The following is a 17,438-nucleotide window of genomic DNA, read 5'->3' on the forward strand; positions in this document are numbered from 1 at the left end:
GAGGGAGGGCTGGGGCCGCCCACGGAGGGATTATGGCCTTGCAAATCCCCTGGTGGGGAGCCTTCCTCCCGAGGGACAAAGCGCCTGTGTGGACTCTCCCCAGGGCCAGCCCTGGGCCAGCGGGGATGAGGGTGCAGGGCGCCCCTCCAGAAAAGGGCCCCTTTGCAGGTGTGCACGGGCACAGGTGTGTGCAGGTCGCGTGCAAGCCGGTGCGTGTTTGCTGTAGCTGTGTGAGCGCACGTGTGCATGTGCATCTGCTGTAACCACGCTCCTGCGCTCTGAGAGTGCATGTTGTGTGCGCTCTGGGGCACGTCCGGGCACCCCCCAGCACCCCCGTCATCCAGGAGCACCCACTCTGCCTCCACCCCCCAGGGACTGCCCCCCGGGGTTCCGGGTCATACAGAGCCTCCTCTGGGCGCCGAGCCCGGCCGGCCTGGCACTGGAGAGCGGGCACCTGCGCTGGCGGGGAGCGGGGCCAGAACAGAGCCCCTTTGTGCAGCTCTGGCTCTTCCTCCACAGCGGCCTCCGTGGGCCCCAGGGCCTGTGGGAGGGGGCGAGGAGCCCTGGGAGGCCGGGCTTGGGGGGGCCTGGGCCCCAGGGCCCCTAGGGAGACAGCGCGGGCCCTGAGGGAAGGGTCGAGTCCACTGCTGCGGGCTGCCTCCCCTGCAGGGTGGGGGCCGGGGAGCCCCCAGGCAAGGGCCAGAGGATACACGTGGTTGGGTGTCTGGGTCACCGACTGCACAGCCCTGGGGGGTGAAGGCCACCCCAGAGGGTATGCACGCGAGAGGGCCGGTCTGTGTGCCCGCAGCACTACCCACGGGCAACAGCATTGAAATTCCATAGAACTTTCACGTCGCTAAGTGCTGCGCTTCTCTTGCATCGTTTCTAACCATTGACAAAATGTAAGGAGTGTTCTTAGCTCACGGGCTGTGCTGCAACAGGCGGGGTAGGGGGGCTCGATTTGGCCTGGGGGGGGGGCGGGAGAGGAGAGTGTGTCCCCGGGCCTGGGCGCCTCATGTAGGGGTGGAGGCTCCAGCGGGACAGGGCCTCCCCCCATGCCCAGGCCCCAGACACTGCCGTCCCAGTGCAACCAGTATGGAGAGCCAGCCACTGGCACTTATGTGACTGGTCACCACTGGCACTTATGCGACTGGTCACCAAAGGACAAGTGTGTCGTTTCTGATCTTTTGCAATTCTGAAGGACACGGCCAAGACCTGCACGCCAGCGGCTCTCGTGAGGGTCTGGTGTTCGGGCCCTTGCACGGAGAAGGATCACCGGATTCTCCTAACGTCCGCGACGAGGCTCTGCGGCCGCCTGTGTACAACTGATGACCCAGTCGCAGCACTCGGGGGACAGGAGCCCCCCGGAAGGCACACACCTCGTAGGCAGGGAAGCCAAGATTTGGCCCCAGTCTGGCTTCAGCAGTAGCACCGGCAGGGACCGGAGACCCGCAGCCTTCGAAAAGTACTCTGTCACCTCCCCAGTGAGTCTGACCCCGAGGCCTGACCCCAGGAGCCCTCAGCACTGGCCTAGGGAATCGTCCTGTCCCCGATCCTCTGTGCCCGTGCCAGGCACCTCGGCTATGCGGTCACCCCAAAGCCCGTGGAGGCCAGCCCATCCCAGCAACGCCTGGCCCACGCACAGAGCAAAGATCATCACCGTCTTCTAAATGACAAACCATGGAGGGCCAGCGCCTGGGGGGTCTCTTCCAGCTGGCCCCAGGCACACACGGCGCTCCCCGAGGGTCGGCGGGGACCTCAGCCTCAGCGGCTGGAAGCCCACGGGACACTGAGCTCTGCACAGGCCCGAATGAGGTCCTGGGCCAGGTTCTGAACAAGGCAGGAGCTTCTAGGGGGCACGTGGCCTGGAGCCCCCCATGGGGTGGAGACCTTCTGGCCAAGCTGGGGAGGGCCCCCAGCAACCCCGTCACATCTGGGTGCAGCTCTGGTCCAGGTGCGGAGTGGAGAGGCCCGGAGGCGGCAGGACAATGGTTGTCACCGTCCCGTTTTGTTTGTGTAGGCCATGGGGCCAAGACAATAAGCACAGCGTGTCCGGGAGCCTCCCCCAGGATGGCTTGGGACTCCCCCAGGAAGAGCTCCCACTGCCCGTTCCTTCCTGTTCCCCCCGCGGCCCTCACTCCTTCCTTCTGGATGGGGGCCCACAGGGCCGTGATGGGTATAAAGAGCCGGCGGAGAGCACCAGGCACAAGACTCTGCGCCACCAGGACTGGGCGACAAGACTCTCCTGGCCAGGTAGGGCAGCGCCCCTTCCCCCACAGGCCCGGTGAGGTGGGACGGGGTCCCTGTCGGACTCGGTGGCCTGCCTCTTCCCTCCAGGAGCCTTGGGACTCCCCATCCAGAGGCCATGCTGCTGTGGCTGACCCTCGCCCTCCTGGGGAGCACCGGCTGCTGGGCAGGGCGTAAGTCTGCTGGGTATGCCCCACCCCCCCCAGCCCGTCCCCCTGCGCGGCCACCCTCCGCCCACCGGGCCCTGGGCAGAGCCCTCGCGCAGACCGACTCCAATCTCGGGAGCCCGCGGGCTGCCTGGTGGGGGGGCCGAGCCCAGTTCCGGTCAGGGACGCACCGTACCTCCGCCTGAGCGTCCCTTCCTCCCACCCGATCCCCTCATCACCTAGAGATGTACGGGATTGGGCAAGGCAAATACTTCAGCACCTCTAGTGACTGCGAAATCACCGGGATCCGGGTGGCCACGAGTACCTTTGGCCTGATGAAGAGGTGAGAGGAGCAGGACCTTGGGAGCCGGGGGAGGGGCTTTACCCCCTTTCCCTGTACCTTCGCTGGGCTCCGGAGGACCCTGGGAGTTCTGGAGCCACGGCCTGTCCCTTCGTTCCTGTCCTCAGGCTCCTCCCGCCCTGCACACCGGCCCCTCTGGTTCTGTCTGCAAGTCCTGAGCGGCTTCCTGGGCTGATGTGAAAGGAGGGGTAGATGATGCTTCTCCCTCCTTTCTCATTTGAACCCCAAACAGCCTGTCAGTCTGAGATGCCTGCCTGATGGGGAACCCAGGGGACGGTCTGTCCAGGGGAGGGTCAGAGGAAAGTGATGGTCAGAAAAGACCACTGGCAGGACGCAAGTCGCCAGAAGTGTGCAGAGGCCAAGAGCCAGGCTCTGGGCCTGGCGGGGGATCTGTGCTCTGCACTCACAGGGTCCTACGGGGAGCGGCCAGCACCACCGGGGACAGAGCGCCGGCAGGGCCAGGTGGACGGAAGCCCTGATGAGCACAGCTAGGCCAGTGTGGGAGTCACCTGCCTCTAGGGCCTGTGACCGGGTCTAGTCCATAACTGGGGCTCAGAAGCTCCAACGTTGGGCCTGGGGACAGTTCCCCACCGTGAGCAGCGACAGCAGCTGGAGCCTGAGGGTTGTGGCGACTTGCCAAGCTCCCCTTATGAATGATGTCATTGATGCCCCCCCCCCACGCACTCCCACTCTTCAGGTAAGGAAACAGGCCCAGAGAGGCTGGGTGACGAGCCCAAGATCACAGGGCTCGAAAGCATCAGAGCAGGAGTCTGAGAGCAGCACCCCTGTGCCAGGACCCCAAATCCACGTGCTTGGGGAGGTCCACCTGTATGACAGGGTTGTTGTCCGTGCAAGGGGACAGAGCACCTGGGGAGCGGGGAGGCAGTATGGCAACTCTTCCCCCGTCTCCCAGTATCCAGGTGAGATGCGGGTCGTCCTGGAGCACAGTGTATGGCACCTCCGGGGGGAACACCCAGGAATTCATCCTGCAGCCGGGAGAGTACATCACTATGATCTCTGGCTCCTACAAGTTGTACATGCACTCCCTGGTCATATACACACATGTGGGTCGCTACGGCTTATTTGGCAAGGAAAGTGACTTCAACTTCATGGCCTACCCCGATGAGGAGGGGCAGGTGCTCACGGGCATCTGTGGCCAGCACAAGCTCTTAGGCATCTCGGGCCTCTGCTTTAACTGGGGCTATCCTCCAACCAACATCACAGAGGTGTATGCCTCCCTGTGAGCCAAGGGGGCCGAGAGGAGCCGAGTCTGGACCTCAGGCTGGAATCTACCGATTAATAAAGCTTCTGCACGAACGGTGCCTCCGGGTGTGGTCCTTGGGTCCGGGGTGTGACCGAAGCCTTCCCAGCCGGTGGGGGATGAGGCCCGGGGAGGAGGTGAAGGAGTAGGGAGGAGGGGGTCCGGCGCCCCAGGCCTCGGGGATTCCGCCAACGACAAGGGCCCGCAACGACAAGTGCAGGCTTCAGGCCTCAAAGATCTTCAGTCTTGAGGAGTCTGGGCTCTGAGGATGCTCCCGACCCCGTCCCTACCCCAAGCCGTCCAGCTGGCCTCTGATGGCCCAGGCTCAGTCCCCATCTTCTCTGGGGCCTTAGGGCAGCCAGCCGTTCACTTATTTGCCCACTCAGCACACACTTGCCGGGGCCTGGGCTCCCCTGGCCACTCAGGGTTAGAAGAGGCCAGGTGTCTAGCCAAAGGGTGCCCTGTAGAAGTGGGTGGTGGCATCTGCATTGATGGGGACACACGCAGGGCATTGTGAGTAGGCACCAGCGTACAGGCAGGGTGATGGGGGAGTGCTCCAGGGAAGCCTTCCTGGAGGAGGCAACGGAGGAGGGTGGAGGGGGAGTGGGAGCTGGCCCCGTAGAGACAGGAGGAGGAGGGCATCCCGGGCCGAGGGACCCGCAGGGGCAGAGGCTGGGACCAGAGGTGGCTGGGGACAGGGCTCTTCGATGTGTGATTTGTGACAGCAGCCTAGGGCGCTAATGCAGACTCCACACCCTGCCCGTCCCAAGCCTGGAGTCCCACACGGGAGTTCGCCGCCCGCGTCCCAGAGACAGCCCCCCAGGGTTGGCCTGGGTCACACAGCAGCAAGCCTCCAAGTTGGGGTTCGCGTGGCCTGGAGCCCCAGAAACAGGCCGACGTTTTACGCCGTCCTGCTCCTTGTCCTTAAAATGCTGGCTGGGGGCCATGGGGTGCTGCTCCCCCGGGGTCCCAGGGCCGGTTTCCGACAATCCTCGACCTAGGCTGGGGAGAAGAAAACAAAACTCCTGTTTATTTTCTTTGTTTCCTACTGGAAATTTCGGGTTTTCTTCAAGTGTGAGTGTGACCTCAGCCGGCTCCTCTGCAGCGTCTGTGACCTTGGCGTGTCACTTACCTTTGTCAAAGGTCATCTTGAAATTCACACTCCTCACAGCTTGCACACCATGGGTGTTTTTAGACTTGCCACTTGATCTGCGGGTGGTAAAAGGTATTTGGAGAACACACCAAGGGGCACATTGTGACAGATGCGTCTGTGCTGACTTTGCAGGACACGGTTTTCCTCCTGCGTGGTGGAAAAGCCCCCCACCCCCACCCCCACCCCCACCCCAGCGGTGCCGTGGGACCCCAGGGCCACTTCCGTTGAATGATTAATTCCTTGCCCTGCAGGTGGCTAAAAGGAAAATCTGTTTTCAATGTGAGAGAGACTCCTGACCACTCTCACAGGGGTGGTTCTTGGGGCTGGCAGCTTGCGGGGGGCGGGAACCCTATGTCCCCATGCGCCCTGTACGGCAACCAGGATGGTCAGAAATGAGAACATGTGGGCTTGAAGAGGGCAAGCACTGATCTGCGTTGGAGTCAAGGCCTTGTGACCAGGATCAGAAGGAAGGACGAGGACAGGGCGGGAGCTAGAGGTGGAGGAGGAGGGGGAGTGGGAGGAGGGGGAGTGGGAGGAGGGGGAGCAGGAGGGGCATGCCAGGGGGCCAGCTCAGCGCAGCAGCCGTGGCGCAGACAATCTGGATCTGCCAGCAGCTGTCAGAAAACCCTGTGTGGCTCCCCCCCGCCTCCCCGTGAACTCCGCGTGCCTGTCCCTCATGGTGCCTGCCTGGGGGGCCCACGAACAGGCCCTTTGGACCCACTGCCCCTGCTCCCTTGTAGCCACCACGGTGCAAGCCCTGCAGAATGCACCGCAGGGGCCCAGAAGGGGGGCGAGGGAGCTTGGGGGCACCCAGGCCTGCTTCCCTTAGTGACAAGGACCATGCACTCTGGCCTGAGGTCACCTGATCTCTGGGCCAGGGGACCCAGGCCCCCATCAGAACCCAGCAGGTGGCCTCATGGAGTGGCCTTCCCCACACAGGTCACTGGGGTGGGCCCCTGGGGTCACAGCTCCTACAAGGACTGCCCCCTCTTGAATCCGGTTCCGAGAGGCAGGAGAGCCTGCAGGGGCGCTCAGCAGCAGGGTGTGTGGCTCCTGCGCCCTGGGGTGAGGCGGGTGCCCTGGGGGTGCTCCAGTGGAGGTGCCCGGGGGGGAGGTGACTGGCGGCCCTCACAGTGATACGCTTGCCTGTCCACGGCACCAACGCCTTGTCCTGCAGGATACGGAGAGCCCCAAACCTCTGCTGGATGCCAGGAAGGAGACTGGCTTTCCAGACCATCTCCCCTCGATGCCTGTCCTGTCCTCGACGCCTGTCCTGTCTGGCCTCAGCGCTCCCAGCTGCAACGGCCCTCGGAAGTCCTTCCTGCTGTCCACCCAGCTTCTGAGCTTCATTGTCAGCCCGCGTTGTCCCTCACAAGTGACCAGTTCTTCCCTATGTGGACCAACCCCCGGCTGCTGGGGCTCCTCCCCATCGGAACACCTGCTCACCTGTCCTCATACCTGAGCTCAGGATGGCTCCTGCCCCCTCAGAGACCCGGGGCCGCCTCTGCTCCCATGTGTCCTCATGGGTCCAGGTGGGCCCAGGGCCCGTGGCCAGGACAGAGGTCTACAATGCTGCGGGCAGTGACCTCTTGCTGGCCTGGTGAGCAAGACTCTAATTGGGAGTGGGGGCAGCTTTCCCACCAGGTCCTCCTCCTGGGCCAGTGTCTCCTGCAGGGTCTGCCCCGCTTACTGCTCCCCCCTGTGGACCCCACCTCCCTGCCCAGCGCACCTGAGCTGTGGCCGTGGCAGCCACAGTGAGAGCCACAGGCCACTGTCAGGGGAGCATGTGCCCAGTGTCATCATGTGTGACCAGGAGCTGGGGGCAGCCTTGTGCAGTGAGGCGCTCAGCCCTCTCTCGAGTGGGAGAGGAAGATGATGGATAAAGGACAACAGAATAGAAACAGAGAGGTGGCCCCGATGGTCTTCCAGCCGAGCTCTAGGCCACCCTGAACCCCAGCTCGCTCCTGCTCTTTCATAGCAAGACATCTATCTCTCAAGGACGGTTGCCAGATAAATTTCAGAATTTCAGATAAAATTTTTTTTTACTGAAGTAAATATCAACATTGCATTTTTTAAAAATTTTTATTTGTTTATGATAGGCACACAGTGAGAGAGAGGCCGAGACACAGGCAGAGGGAGAAGCAGGCTCCATGCACCAGGAGCCCGACGTGGGATTCGATCCCGGGTCTCCAGGACCATGCCCTGGGCCAAAGGCAGGCGCCAAACCGCTGCGCCACCCAGGGATCCTTCAACATTGCATTTTTGTAAATATAACTATGTCCTAAATATTTTCCCCCTCCCAAGTATAAGTATATCCCAAACACAGTATGGGACGCACTTATGCTAAAAATTTTTTTCCTTGTTTATCTGAAATTCAGATTTAACTGGGCGTACCATCTTTATATTTGCTGGATTTGGCAACCCTAACACGAGGCACGTTGGGTGCTGCAGGAGCAGTCAGGGACGTCGGACACAGCGGCCTTTCTGGGACAGAACTGCAGGTGACATGAGAGCAGATGCGGGAGGCATCTGCAGCGTGCACTCGCCTGAGCGGGTGTCTGCCGCCAGGGAAGGTGCCGACCAGGGACCTTCAGATGCTCCCCTCCTGCCACGCGTGTCCCGGCTTTCCTGGGCGTCAGGCTCTCAGCAGCACCGGCCGCACTGATGTCATTCCCTTCTCCCTCCAGCGTCCGGGCCGTTGAGGGGGAGGGAGGGGCCCTGCGTCTTCATCGTGCACTGGGCCCTGAGGGCGGGCCTCCTCTTCCCGTCCGCCCGGCCCCCCAACACCTTGCAGGGTCCCGCCAGCCCCCAGGAGGTGGTCTGCGCCCCTCGCCCGCCCGCCCACCGACCCAGGCAGCCTGCAGCCCGCAGACCTCCGGCTGGCCCGGACTCTTGCAGGAACTCGGGGCTCTCCGGCGGGCGTCCCGGAGAGCACAGCTGCTCCGCCTGTGCCCCAGCCCACAGCCCCACCGGAGCCCTGCGGCCCAGGCCGCGCCCACGCACACGGGAGAAAGCCGGGCAGGTAGGCAGGGACAGTCACCGGCTGCGACGTCTCGACCACCAGAGGGGACTGATGGCCCAAAGTGGGCAGCTCGTGTTCTCTCCAAGCAGCCCGGGCGGGCAGGGAGGAGGAGAGCAGACGCGTCCTGCCTGCGAAGGGCCCTTCAACAGGACACGAAGCACCCGCCAGCCGCAGGGGGTCGCACCGGGCCACCGGGTTTCCCCCGGGTTTCCGCCTCTCGGTGGGCTTGCCGAAGCTCTTCCTAGGTTCCCTCTAAGAAGCATCCCGCCCCGCCGCAGCGCCCAAGGACCCCCACAAACCCTGCTGCCCAGGCCTCAGGACATCACATCTTCCAGTGCAAGAATCAGCCTCGGTAGTGTTTAGTGCCTTGCCCCAAGTCACCGAAGGAGTGAGGGGCCAGGGCCAAACTCATTCCCAGAGAGGAGTCCTGGGCAGGACCCACTGTCCCCGCCTCCGCCCCCACAGAGATGCCAGAGGAGGGACACCTGCCACCGGCCCCGGGTGCCCCCAGGGCTCCTTGTCCCCCCGCCCCCAGCTTCTCTCCTTTCCCTGGCTCTGGTGTCCCCACTGGCTCCCAGCCAGCGCCCAGGGCACAGCTAGCTCCATCCTACACGCCTGCCCAGGGCTGCCACCCATTCACCCCATGGGATGCGCTGGGAGCGGAAGGGAAGGGACGGCCAGCCCCGGGAGGCTGCAGGGGCGATGGGCTGCTGGGGTGCCAGGGCAGGCGGCGGAGGCCGGGCCTCCAGAGCTGCCAGCTAAGCCCTCAGCGAGGAAAGGGCACGCAGAGAAGGCAGACAAAGGGCCTGTGGTTCCACAGGCTGAGCCCCAGGCTGGAATCCCCTTTGTGGGTTTGGCTGCCCTTTCAGGTCCTGAGGCAGCTTCCTGGAGGGAGGGAGGGAGGGAGGGAGGGAGGGAGGGAGGGAGGGAGGGAGGGAGGAAGGGCGGGCGGGTCCAGAGGCCCCCCCGCTTCCTTCATCTTTACCATGTGCCAGTCACCGAGCAGAGGGCTAGGGCCCATCTTGTCTGGTCCTACTGAGTAAGCGATGTCTGCCCCATTTTCGGGGTGAGCTGGCTGGGACCCCAGGAGGAGAAGTCAATGGGTTGGGCCTTACCTGTGGCGGAGCAGGGACCCCCGGGGGCCAACACGTGGCCAGGCCTGAGCAGAGCCAGGAACCCGTGCTCATAGATGAAGAAGGCAGAAACCCACACGGGCAGCTGGTCCCTACCGGCCAGAGGCCTCCGCCAGGGGCTCGCTCCCGGTTTCCAGGGCCTCGCATCCATTCAGAGGCTGTAGAGACCCGTCCGAGAGAACAGCTGACCCCAGGGGTGTCTCTGTCAACGAAGGGTGATTTGGTAAGGAGCTTTATGCAAGCCAGGCAGGGAGGGCGCAGGGCTGGCCCCTGACCCTGGGGGGAGTCTCCGCAGGCATGGGGGCAGCTCAGTTTCATTGAGAGGGTCTCCCATTTTCCCAAGACTAGGACTAACTCCCTTGGTTTAGAGCTGTGGTTCCAGCTGGGGCTGGTGGTGCCCCCTCGGGACCTTTGGCCGGGTCAGGAGACATTTTGGGTTGTCACAACTGGGTGAATGTCACAGACCTTGAGGGGACAGAGGCCGAGACGTTGGTGGATACCCTACAATGCACCGCATGGACCCCATGTGCACACGCAAGATAGCTCTCTGGCCCCAAACTGCAGCAGGCCAAGGTTGAGACCCTCGGGCTAGTTGCTTCCCGCTTCCCAAGGGGTGCACCTCTCCCTTTCACCCCACGTGAATCTGGAGGAGATCCAGAGCGGGGTCTGTGTCCCCAGAGCTACCAACCCTCAGAGCTGGAGGTCTGAACACCCCACCGGCATGCCTTTGGGCCTGGAGCATCATCTTCTCTGTGCTCCCACCCCCTGACCCTGGTTCCCACCTCTCTGGGGCTCTCCAGCAAAGGAGGTGTCTGTGATGTCTCCCACATCAGTCCACAGGCCGTACGAGGCTAGCGGATATTTTTATTGTGGTAAAATACACAGAAGATAGAATTTGCCATTTCAGCCAGTTCAAACTGTGCGGGGCAGTGACCTCCAGCGCATGCACGGTGCTGTGCGGGTCACCATCCTCTAGCTCCATAAGATTTTCACCGCCCTCCGGAAGCTCCGGACCCCACAGCCATTACACAGTCACTCTCTAGTCGGGTCATGGGCCCTGTACAGCATGATGTTTAGCTGCATCTTCTCTGAGTTTTCCTGTTTCGTCTTCCCGCTTGGCCTTATGGAGGTTCAACATCCACACGATAAAATGCACCTATGTTCACAGTGAAGTTTAATTAAAATTTTGACAGATGCATGCACTCGTGCACCTCCCCATGGCGCGCAAAATGTAGACAGTGTCATCCCCGCCGGGGCTGGGTCTGTGACACCCTGTCTCCTCCCAAACTCAGCTCTGGAGAATCGCTGGTCCTTTTGTCACTAGATTTCCTAAGATTTCAAATAAATGAAATCATGCAGGATGTGCTCATCTGTGCCGCTTCCTCCGCCTACACCCGGCTTTCAGGCTCATCTCTGCTGACTGGCGACTTGTGCAGGCAGGGCCCTCCTGTCCTGATCAGGGGCTATCCATCCGTGCACCAGCCCACTATCATTGGGAGGTTTGTCTGGGCTATTTCGAAGAGAGCTTCTGGAACATGTGTGCATGAGTCTTTGTGACATAAATGCTTCCATCCTGCTGGGTGAGCGCCCAGCCGGGCAGTCGCAGGCTCCCAGTGAGCGTGGGTGCGGGCCTGTAAGAAGAGGCCGTCCGAGGGTCCGAGGCCACTCCGTGCTCCCGCCTCCAGCGCTCGGGTCCTGCACCCCCCGGCGCACTGGGCGTCGTGGGCCCCTGCTCCCCCCCCACCCCCACGGAGCCCCTCCCTGCATGCCCGGTGCCCACCCACACCTTCCTCCCAACGGCTCCAGCCAAACCTCTGCCCAGAGTTTGCTCTTTTCAATTGAACCCCTTTTCCTCCTGGCTGTGATCTTGGGGGATCTGGTGACTCGGTGACAGCTCAGCAGAAGAGGCTCCGGCCTGGGCTCACCCGCGGCCTCGCAGGCGAGAGCCAGCCTGTCCTGCGCAGGAGATTCTCTGAGGCCTTAACTTTCTCACTGGGGGCTCCAAGTGTCCCTGCTGCTGTGATGCAAAGATCCTTCGATGAACAGACTAAAGTCATTTCAGATGTTCCCAAACTGGGAAAAAATAGGAAAAGGAGTTCTGGCAGCCGGTGTGGAGGTGGAATGGAGACGGCCATCGACGATCCCATGAGATGCCATCTACAGGGTCCTTTTTCCTGCTACAAAAGTCATACGTGTGCGCTGCAGGAATTCGGGAATGTGCTCAACTGGAAAGAAGTCCCATTATGGGCAGCCCTGTTGGTGCAGCGGTTTAGCACCGCCTGCAGCCTGGGGTGTGGTCCTGGAGACCCGGGATCAAGTCCCACGTCGGGCCTCCTGCGTGGAGCCTGCTTCTCCCTCTGCCTGTGTCTCTGCCTCTCTCTCGCTCTCTTTGAATGAATAAATAAATAAATCTTAAAAAAAAAAAAAAAAGAAGTCCCGTTACCCAGAGGTGCTCGTTGCTGCTATTCCCGTGTATCTACTTCTGGTGTTTTAAAATGCACCTCAGCAGGAGCACCTGGAGGAGTGTGTGATGCTTGATCTCGGGGTCGGGGCTTCGAGCCTCGTGTTGGGCATAGAGATCACTACAAAATTAAAAAAAAAAATTTTAATGCATTTAGGCCTATAAAAGGGTCAAGTTTGATAAATAGGACAGCCAGCTATAGAGGCTGGCTTTAGGGAGGAGAGCAGCTCTCTGAGGACAAGAGGTGAACAGAGGGAAAGGTTGCCAGGGGCGACTTGAAATAGGACAGGAGAGAGAAGCAGGTGCCCCAGTGTCTGCAGAGGCTCGTGTGTGAGCTGAGGGGCCAGGGTCTGGGCAGGGGTAGGGCACACATGTGTCCACGGACATGAGGAACTCTGTGGTGACGGGCACCGGTCCCCAAGCGCCGCTTGTGGTCACAGCTCCCGTGGCGTGGGTACACATATCAGGGCGTGTCCTGGGGTTTGGATCTTTTTCCCAGAACCACGGGATGGATGGATGCACCGAGGAACACTTAGCGTCCATCACGCGCCTGCCTGGGGCCGGGCCTGATGCCAGGTGCTTGCATAAGTGCCACCGCCCTCAGTCCTGGCACACACCTGCGGGGCGGGCGATCCTCGCTCATGTTCCTGGGTGTCTCCGCGGCCCAGTGCCCGGGGCTTCAGCCCTCCATGGTTCGGGGCTCTGGGGCGTGTCCCAGGCTGCGGCGCAGCTGCTTGTCACTGTGGATTCCCTCTCAGTGACTCACGGCACTATCCGAGACAAGGTGCGTGCCAGGCCTGAGCCCAGGACCCCGGCTGAAGGAGGGACTGTTGGTTTATCCTGCTTTTCATCGTTGGCCAAGCTATCGTTCTGGCCTTTGGGCAGAAGCCAGTCAGCCTTCAGGAACAACTGAGAAAATTCTAACTCCTTCCTTATCCGCGTGCTGGCTCAACTCCGGACAGACGTGTGTTGGCTGCAACTGTTCCGTCTTATACAACACTGAACAGTGTGGCTCCTGGCCCTGACTGGTCTCTGGGAGGTGTCACCAGTCTCAGGGCCTGCCGGAGGCCCACCAGGTGCGCGGACTCATCGGTCACAGCGTGGGGTTAGGGGGGCTCAAGAGACATTCGGATGGGCAGGCGACTAGGGGCTCGGGACACAGGGAGTGCCCGTCCATGCCTGTCCTCCCACCCCACCTCCTTGGGCCTAGGGCACACACCTATCCCCCACCCCCCAGGCACCAAGACACCCACCCCCATCACCCTGGCCAGGACCCACTCTTACACACCTCCCCTCCCCAGGCACCAGGACCCCCACACCTCCCCCCTCACCAGGCACCAGGACCCCCCACACCTCCCCCTCCCCAGGCACCAGGACCCCCACAACTCCCCCCTCACCAGGCATCAGGACCCCCACACCTCCCCCTCACCAGGCACCAGGACCCCCCACACCTCCCCTCCCCAGGCACCAGGACCCCCCAGCAGGCTCCAGAACCCCCACATCTCCCCCCACCAGGCACCAGGACCCACCCCTACCCCCCCCCCACCAGGTAGAAGAGAACCTCCTTTGTCGGCTGCAGTCAGTGGGGGTCAGAGGTGGGATGTTATAATCAGAAAGGTCAGTCTTCAAAATCTGCTCCCTACCTCTGACGGGCCAGAGGGAGAGGAGACACCAGGGCCTGGGTCTGTGCTGCAGTCACGGACTTGGGGGAGGCCTTCCCTGGGTTTGCCTCTGGTTCCAGCTCCTTCCCTCTCTCCGGCCTCAGAGAGGTGGGAGCCCGGGGGCGGGAGGGGGCTGGGGGACCTGGGGGCAGGAGCTGAGTCTCACTGCCTCTGCCCCAGGCTTTGGGCTCCGGGGAGCACACGTGCACAGACACACGTGCACACGAGCACGCGGCCGTGGCGGACACAGGGTGGGAGGCCCTGGGCAGCTGGGGGGCCACCGGGGAGATGGGACCCCGGCCCTGGGGCTTTGGACTTCCGCTGGGAACCTGCCATATCAATCCTGAAGCAAAGGCCCAAGAAGTGAGGGGCTTGGTTTCCTTGCAATCTTTCCCGTCCTCTCCTGGCAGCTTTCTAGAAGGGTCCTCACTAACAAGGAACGGAAAAAACGGAGCTGGAGGATTGAGCCGAGAGCATAGGGACGTGATGAGCGAGAGCACGCGGCCAGGAGGGACAGACTGCAGGGCCCAGGGCCGCGGGGCGCGGGGCGCCGGGCCGAGACCGGAACCAGGCACGTGGGGGGCTGGGCCCTCGGTCTGGGAGGCACTGCTGGGGGGACCAGCCAGCTCTTGAGACACTTCTGAAGACACTGGTCATACTAAGAAATGAAATCCCATGGAGTAAATTTGAAGATTGGGTTGGCATCCGGGGCGATGCAGGGTCTGGCAGTGGGAGCTCCGAGTTTGCAAAACGGAGATATATATATATATTTTTAGAAGAAGGGGGCTGAGCAAGGAGCTAACATGAAAGTAAAGAGAGGGCGGCCCCGGGCTGCTTTCCCTCGGGGTGTGGACGGGGTCCTAGGTGGGTGACCACAGCTTCCTCGGTGGATGGCCAGGCTTGGGGGGCACACGAGCTCCTTGGCGCTGGCCAGGCTGCCCCCCACCCACCACTGCAGGTCGTGTTTCCCGGAGAGGCTGGAAGGGCGCGCGGGTCAGGTGTTCAAGTCCGGGGAGGGGGGACCTGGCTGAGGGGACGCCTTCTGGGGCCTGTGGTTTCAGCAGCAATCACAGCGGCCCCGTAGTCCCCGACACCGGCCCAAGCAAGCAGGCCGCGTTGAGCACTAGCAAGCAGGTGCAGCAGAAATGCTCCTTGAGCCCCTGGGGTAAAGGACCGCCTGGTCCCGGCCCTGCGGTCCCACGCGGTGGCCTACGGCCCCGCTCAGGCCCCGTGGGCAGTCCCGCTGGCTGCGGACACCAGGGGGCAGAGGGCAGGTGGCCCGTGCTCACGCTCGAACCCCGCCCCAAGCCGCCAACCTGTGTCCCTGACGCCTGGAGCCCTCCAGCCGCCTGAGGAGCCCGCGGGGGTGAGCCCCTCACCCGTGGGGCCGGCGCTGGCACAGCCGAGCCCGATTGCGGGGGCACCCCGTGCTATCTGGAGAACCCCAACCCCCACGCTGGGACGCACCCTGGGAACCTTGAAAAGACCATTAGCCGCTACTTCTGTAAACCACAGTACAAATGAATAAAAAATAGGATGGGGGAAGACACATAAAACGCGTACCTACGTGTTTTATAAAAATAGAAAGAGAACCTACAATACATAATTGCTCTGGCAAAAGACCCACAGCCAGAATCATGGAACCTACCCCTCGGTACCCAGGCCCAAATGGTCTAAGTGGGCAGAAGACCTGAAGAGGCAAATCGCAAGAGGGACGAGGCACATGCGCCCGGGAGCAGGTGCTCCGTGCCGCGGGTCATCAGATCACTGCAAAGTGAGAGCTCGCGAGACACCAGGGCAGCCACCCCCCCACCCCGGGACAGGAAAGAGCAGGTGTCGGGGAGGTGATGGAGACACTGGGACCCCCACCCTCAGCAGCTGCTCGGTGGGCACGTCAGACGACACATCACTTTGGAAAGGAGTTGGTGGTTTCTTTACAAGTTGAACACAAACGGGGGCACCCGGGGGGCTCAGCCATTGAGGCTCTGCCTTTGGCTCAGGTCCTGGGGTCCTGGGATCGAGCCCCGCGTCAGGCTCCTCCCTCTGCCTCTGCCGCCCCTGCTGGTGCTCTCTCACTCTCGCTCTCTCAAATAAATGAATAAAATCTATTTTTTTAAAGATTTTATTTATTTATTCATGAGAGACACACAGAGAAAGGAAGAGACATAGGCAGAGGGAGAAGGCTCCATGCAGGGAAGCCCGATGTGGGATTCGATCTCAGGACTCCAGGATCACGCCCTGGGCTGAAGGCAGGCATTAAACCGCTAAGCCACCCAGGGATCCCAATGAATAAAATCTTAAAACAAAAAATGATTTAAACATACACGCCGTGTATGACCCGGCCATTCCACCTCTGGCTGTTGGCTCAACAGAAATGAAATCGTGTCCACATGAAAACCCACAAGTGTTCAGAGCAGCTTTGTCAGTACCAGCCCAACCCAGAAGCAACCCAAATGCCCATCGGCATGGGAATATGGGTGAAGGCGCTGCGTCCTCCGGTGGGGTGCAGGGGGGGACACCAGGGGCAAAGAAGCCACGCTGCAGCTGCGCGGCTCCCGCAAGCGTCCCGCTGGGCAGAAGGAGCCAGGGTCATTCTGTTTACCTAAAACTCTTGGAAGGACAGAAGGCAGATCGGTGGTCATGCGGGGAGCGGAAGGTGGGACACAGGGAGGATTTGGGGGTGACCGAATCGCCTTGCACCACGGTCTGCTAAACAATAATACACATCCTGGGTAAAAATAAAGAGAGCGAGAACAAAGAAAGAAGCAAGAAGCGAGGGACAGAGCGTTGCTCCCGTAAACAGGATGGTGACAGGGTGGCATCTGAGTGTAGATCTGTAGGAAGTGGGGGCAGGAGGAGAGCACAGGTGCCAAGGCCCTGAGGCAGGACCGTGCCTGTGGTGTTCCCGACCACAGCTGGGAGCCCCGTGGCTGCAGGTCACGGAGGGTGGCGGGGGGGTGGACAGAGGGATGACATCATTTCCTCTGAGTGAAATGAGGAGCCAGCACATCTGGACATATTTCAGAGACAGAGTAAAACCGACAGGATCTGCCCACAGCTTGAAGGCAGACAATGAAAGAGAGGAGCCGAGGAGGCCTCCACATTTTTGTGTTTTTTTTTTTAAGTTTTATTTATTCACGAGACGCACAGAGAGAGGCAGAGACACAGGAGGAGGGAGAAGCAGGCTCCATGTGGGGAGCCCGATGTGGGATTCAATCCCAAGACCCGGGGGTCACAACATGAGCCGAAGGCAGACTTTTAACCGCTGAGCCCCCCATTTGTCCCCATTTTTGTGTTGTTTTTAAATCCTGCTGACAGAGGTACGTGTGATTACACGCGGTAAAATTCACCATTTTCAGCACGACGAGCCCACGAGTTCTGGTGGACGCACCTCCGCGGCTGCGCACGGGCCACGAGCTCCCGCCGCGCTCTAGCCCCCAGTGTGGTTTCCACAGAGCTGTCTACACGGCCTGCTCCGGGCAGCTACTCTGCCCCTGCTGCCCAGAGTCTGCCCATCAGTGCCTTACGGTTTGTTTTCCCGACGGGCATTTGGGTTTCGGGCGTTTGCCGATTCTGAATAAAGCTGCTATGGACATGTGCGTGCTGGTTCGTCTATGTTTTCTTTCCTCTTGGGTACATTTTAGGGGGCAGATGGCCACGAGTTCAGCCTCCGATTTGAGCGGAGGCTGCGTGTCCACCAGCACCCCGAGGCCTCTGCACACTTGCTGTTGTCCCTACTCGGAGCTTTTCAAACTGCGCAGTTGGAAGGATGGACCCCTGCCTTTTGCTGGGATGGGAAATTCTGAGTGATGCATGTTTCGGAGGGATCATTAGGACGCATTTGGGGTCTTGTTACTGTCTTGTTAATAAGGCTCAATCTCTCTCAAATAAATAAAATCTTTAAAAAAATCGTAAAAAAATGTGATGTGATTGACAAAATCTATTACCGTTTTCATAACAAAAAGTTTTCTGTAAAAAAGCTGGGTTTGAAAC

At 61.0% G+C, this 17,438-nt stretch overlaps 1 protein-coding gene and 1 long non-coding RNA gene across 2 annotated transcripts; both read left to right on the forward strand.

Annotated features, from left to right (window-relative positions):
* The first annotated feature begins 2,103 nt into the window (after positions 1 to 2,103).
* Positions 2,104 to 4,071, forward strand: ZG16B (zymogen granule protein 16B). The gene is made up of 4 exons (XM_025416872.3): positions 2,104 to 2,253; positions 2,338 to 2,420; positions 2,637 to 2,736; positions 3,668 to 4,071. The coding sequence occupies exons 2-4, from the start codon at positions 2,366 to 2,368 to the stop codon at positions 3,996 to 3,998; spliced, it is 486 nt and encodes a 161-aa protein (XP_025272657.1). The 5' UTR covers positions 2,104 to 2,253; positions 2,338 to 2,365; the 3' UTR covers positions 3,999 to 4,071.
* Positions 4,072 to 5,998: 1,927 nt separating this feature from the next.
* LOC118354948 (uncharacterized) lies at positions 5,999 to 9,070 on the forward strand. The gene is made up of 3 exons (XR_004816438.2): positions 5,999 to 6,768; positions 7,268 to 7,432; positions 7,547 to 9,070. It is a non-coding gene; the product is annotated as an uncharacterized LOC118354948 (long non-coding RNA).
* Positions 9,071 to 17,438: the final 8,368 nt, after the last annotated feature.

The sequence above is a fragment of the Canis lupus genome, chromosome 6, assembly GCF_003254725.2.
Source record: "Canis lupus dingo isolate Sandy chromosome 6, ASM325472v2, whole genome shotgun sequence".
Classification (NCBI taxonomy): Eukaryota; Metazoa; Chordata; class Mammalia; order Carnivora; family Canidae; genus Canis; species Canis lupus.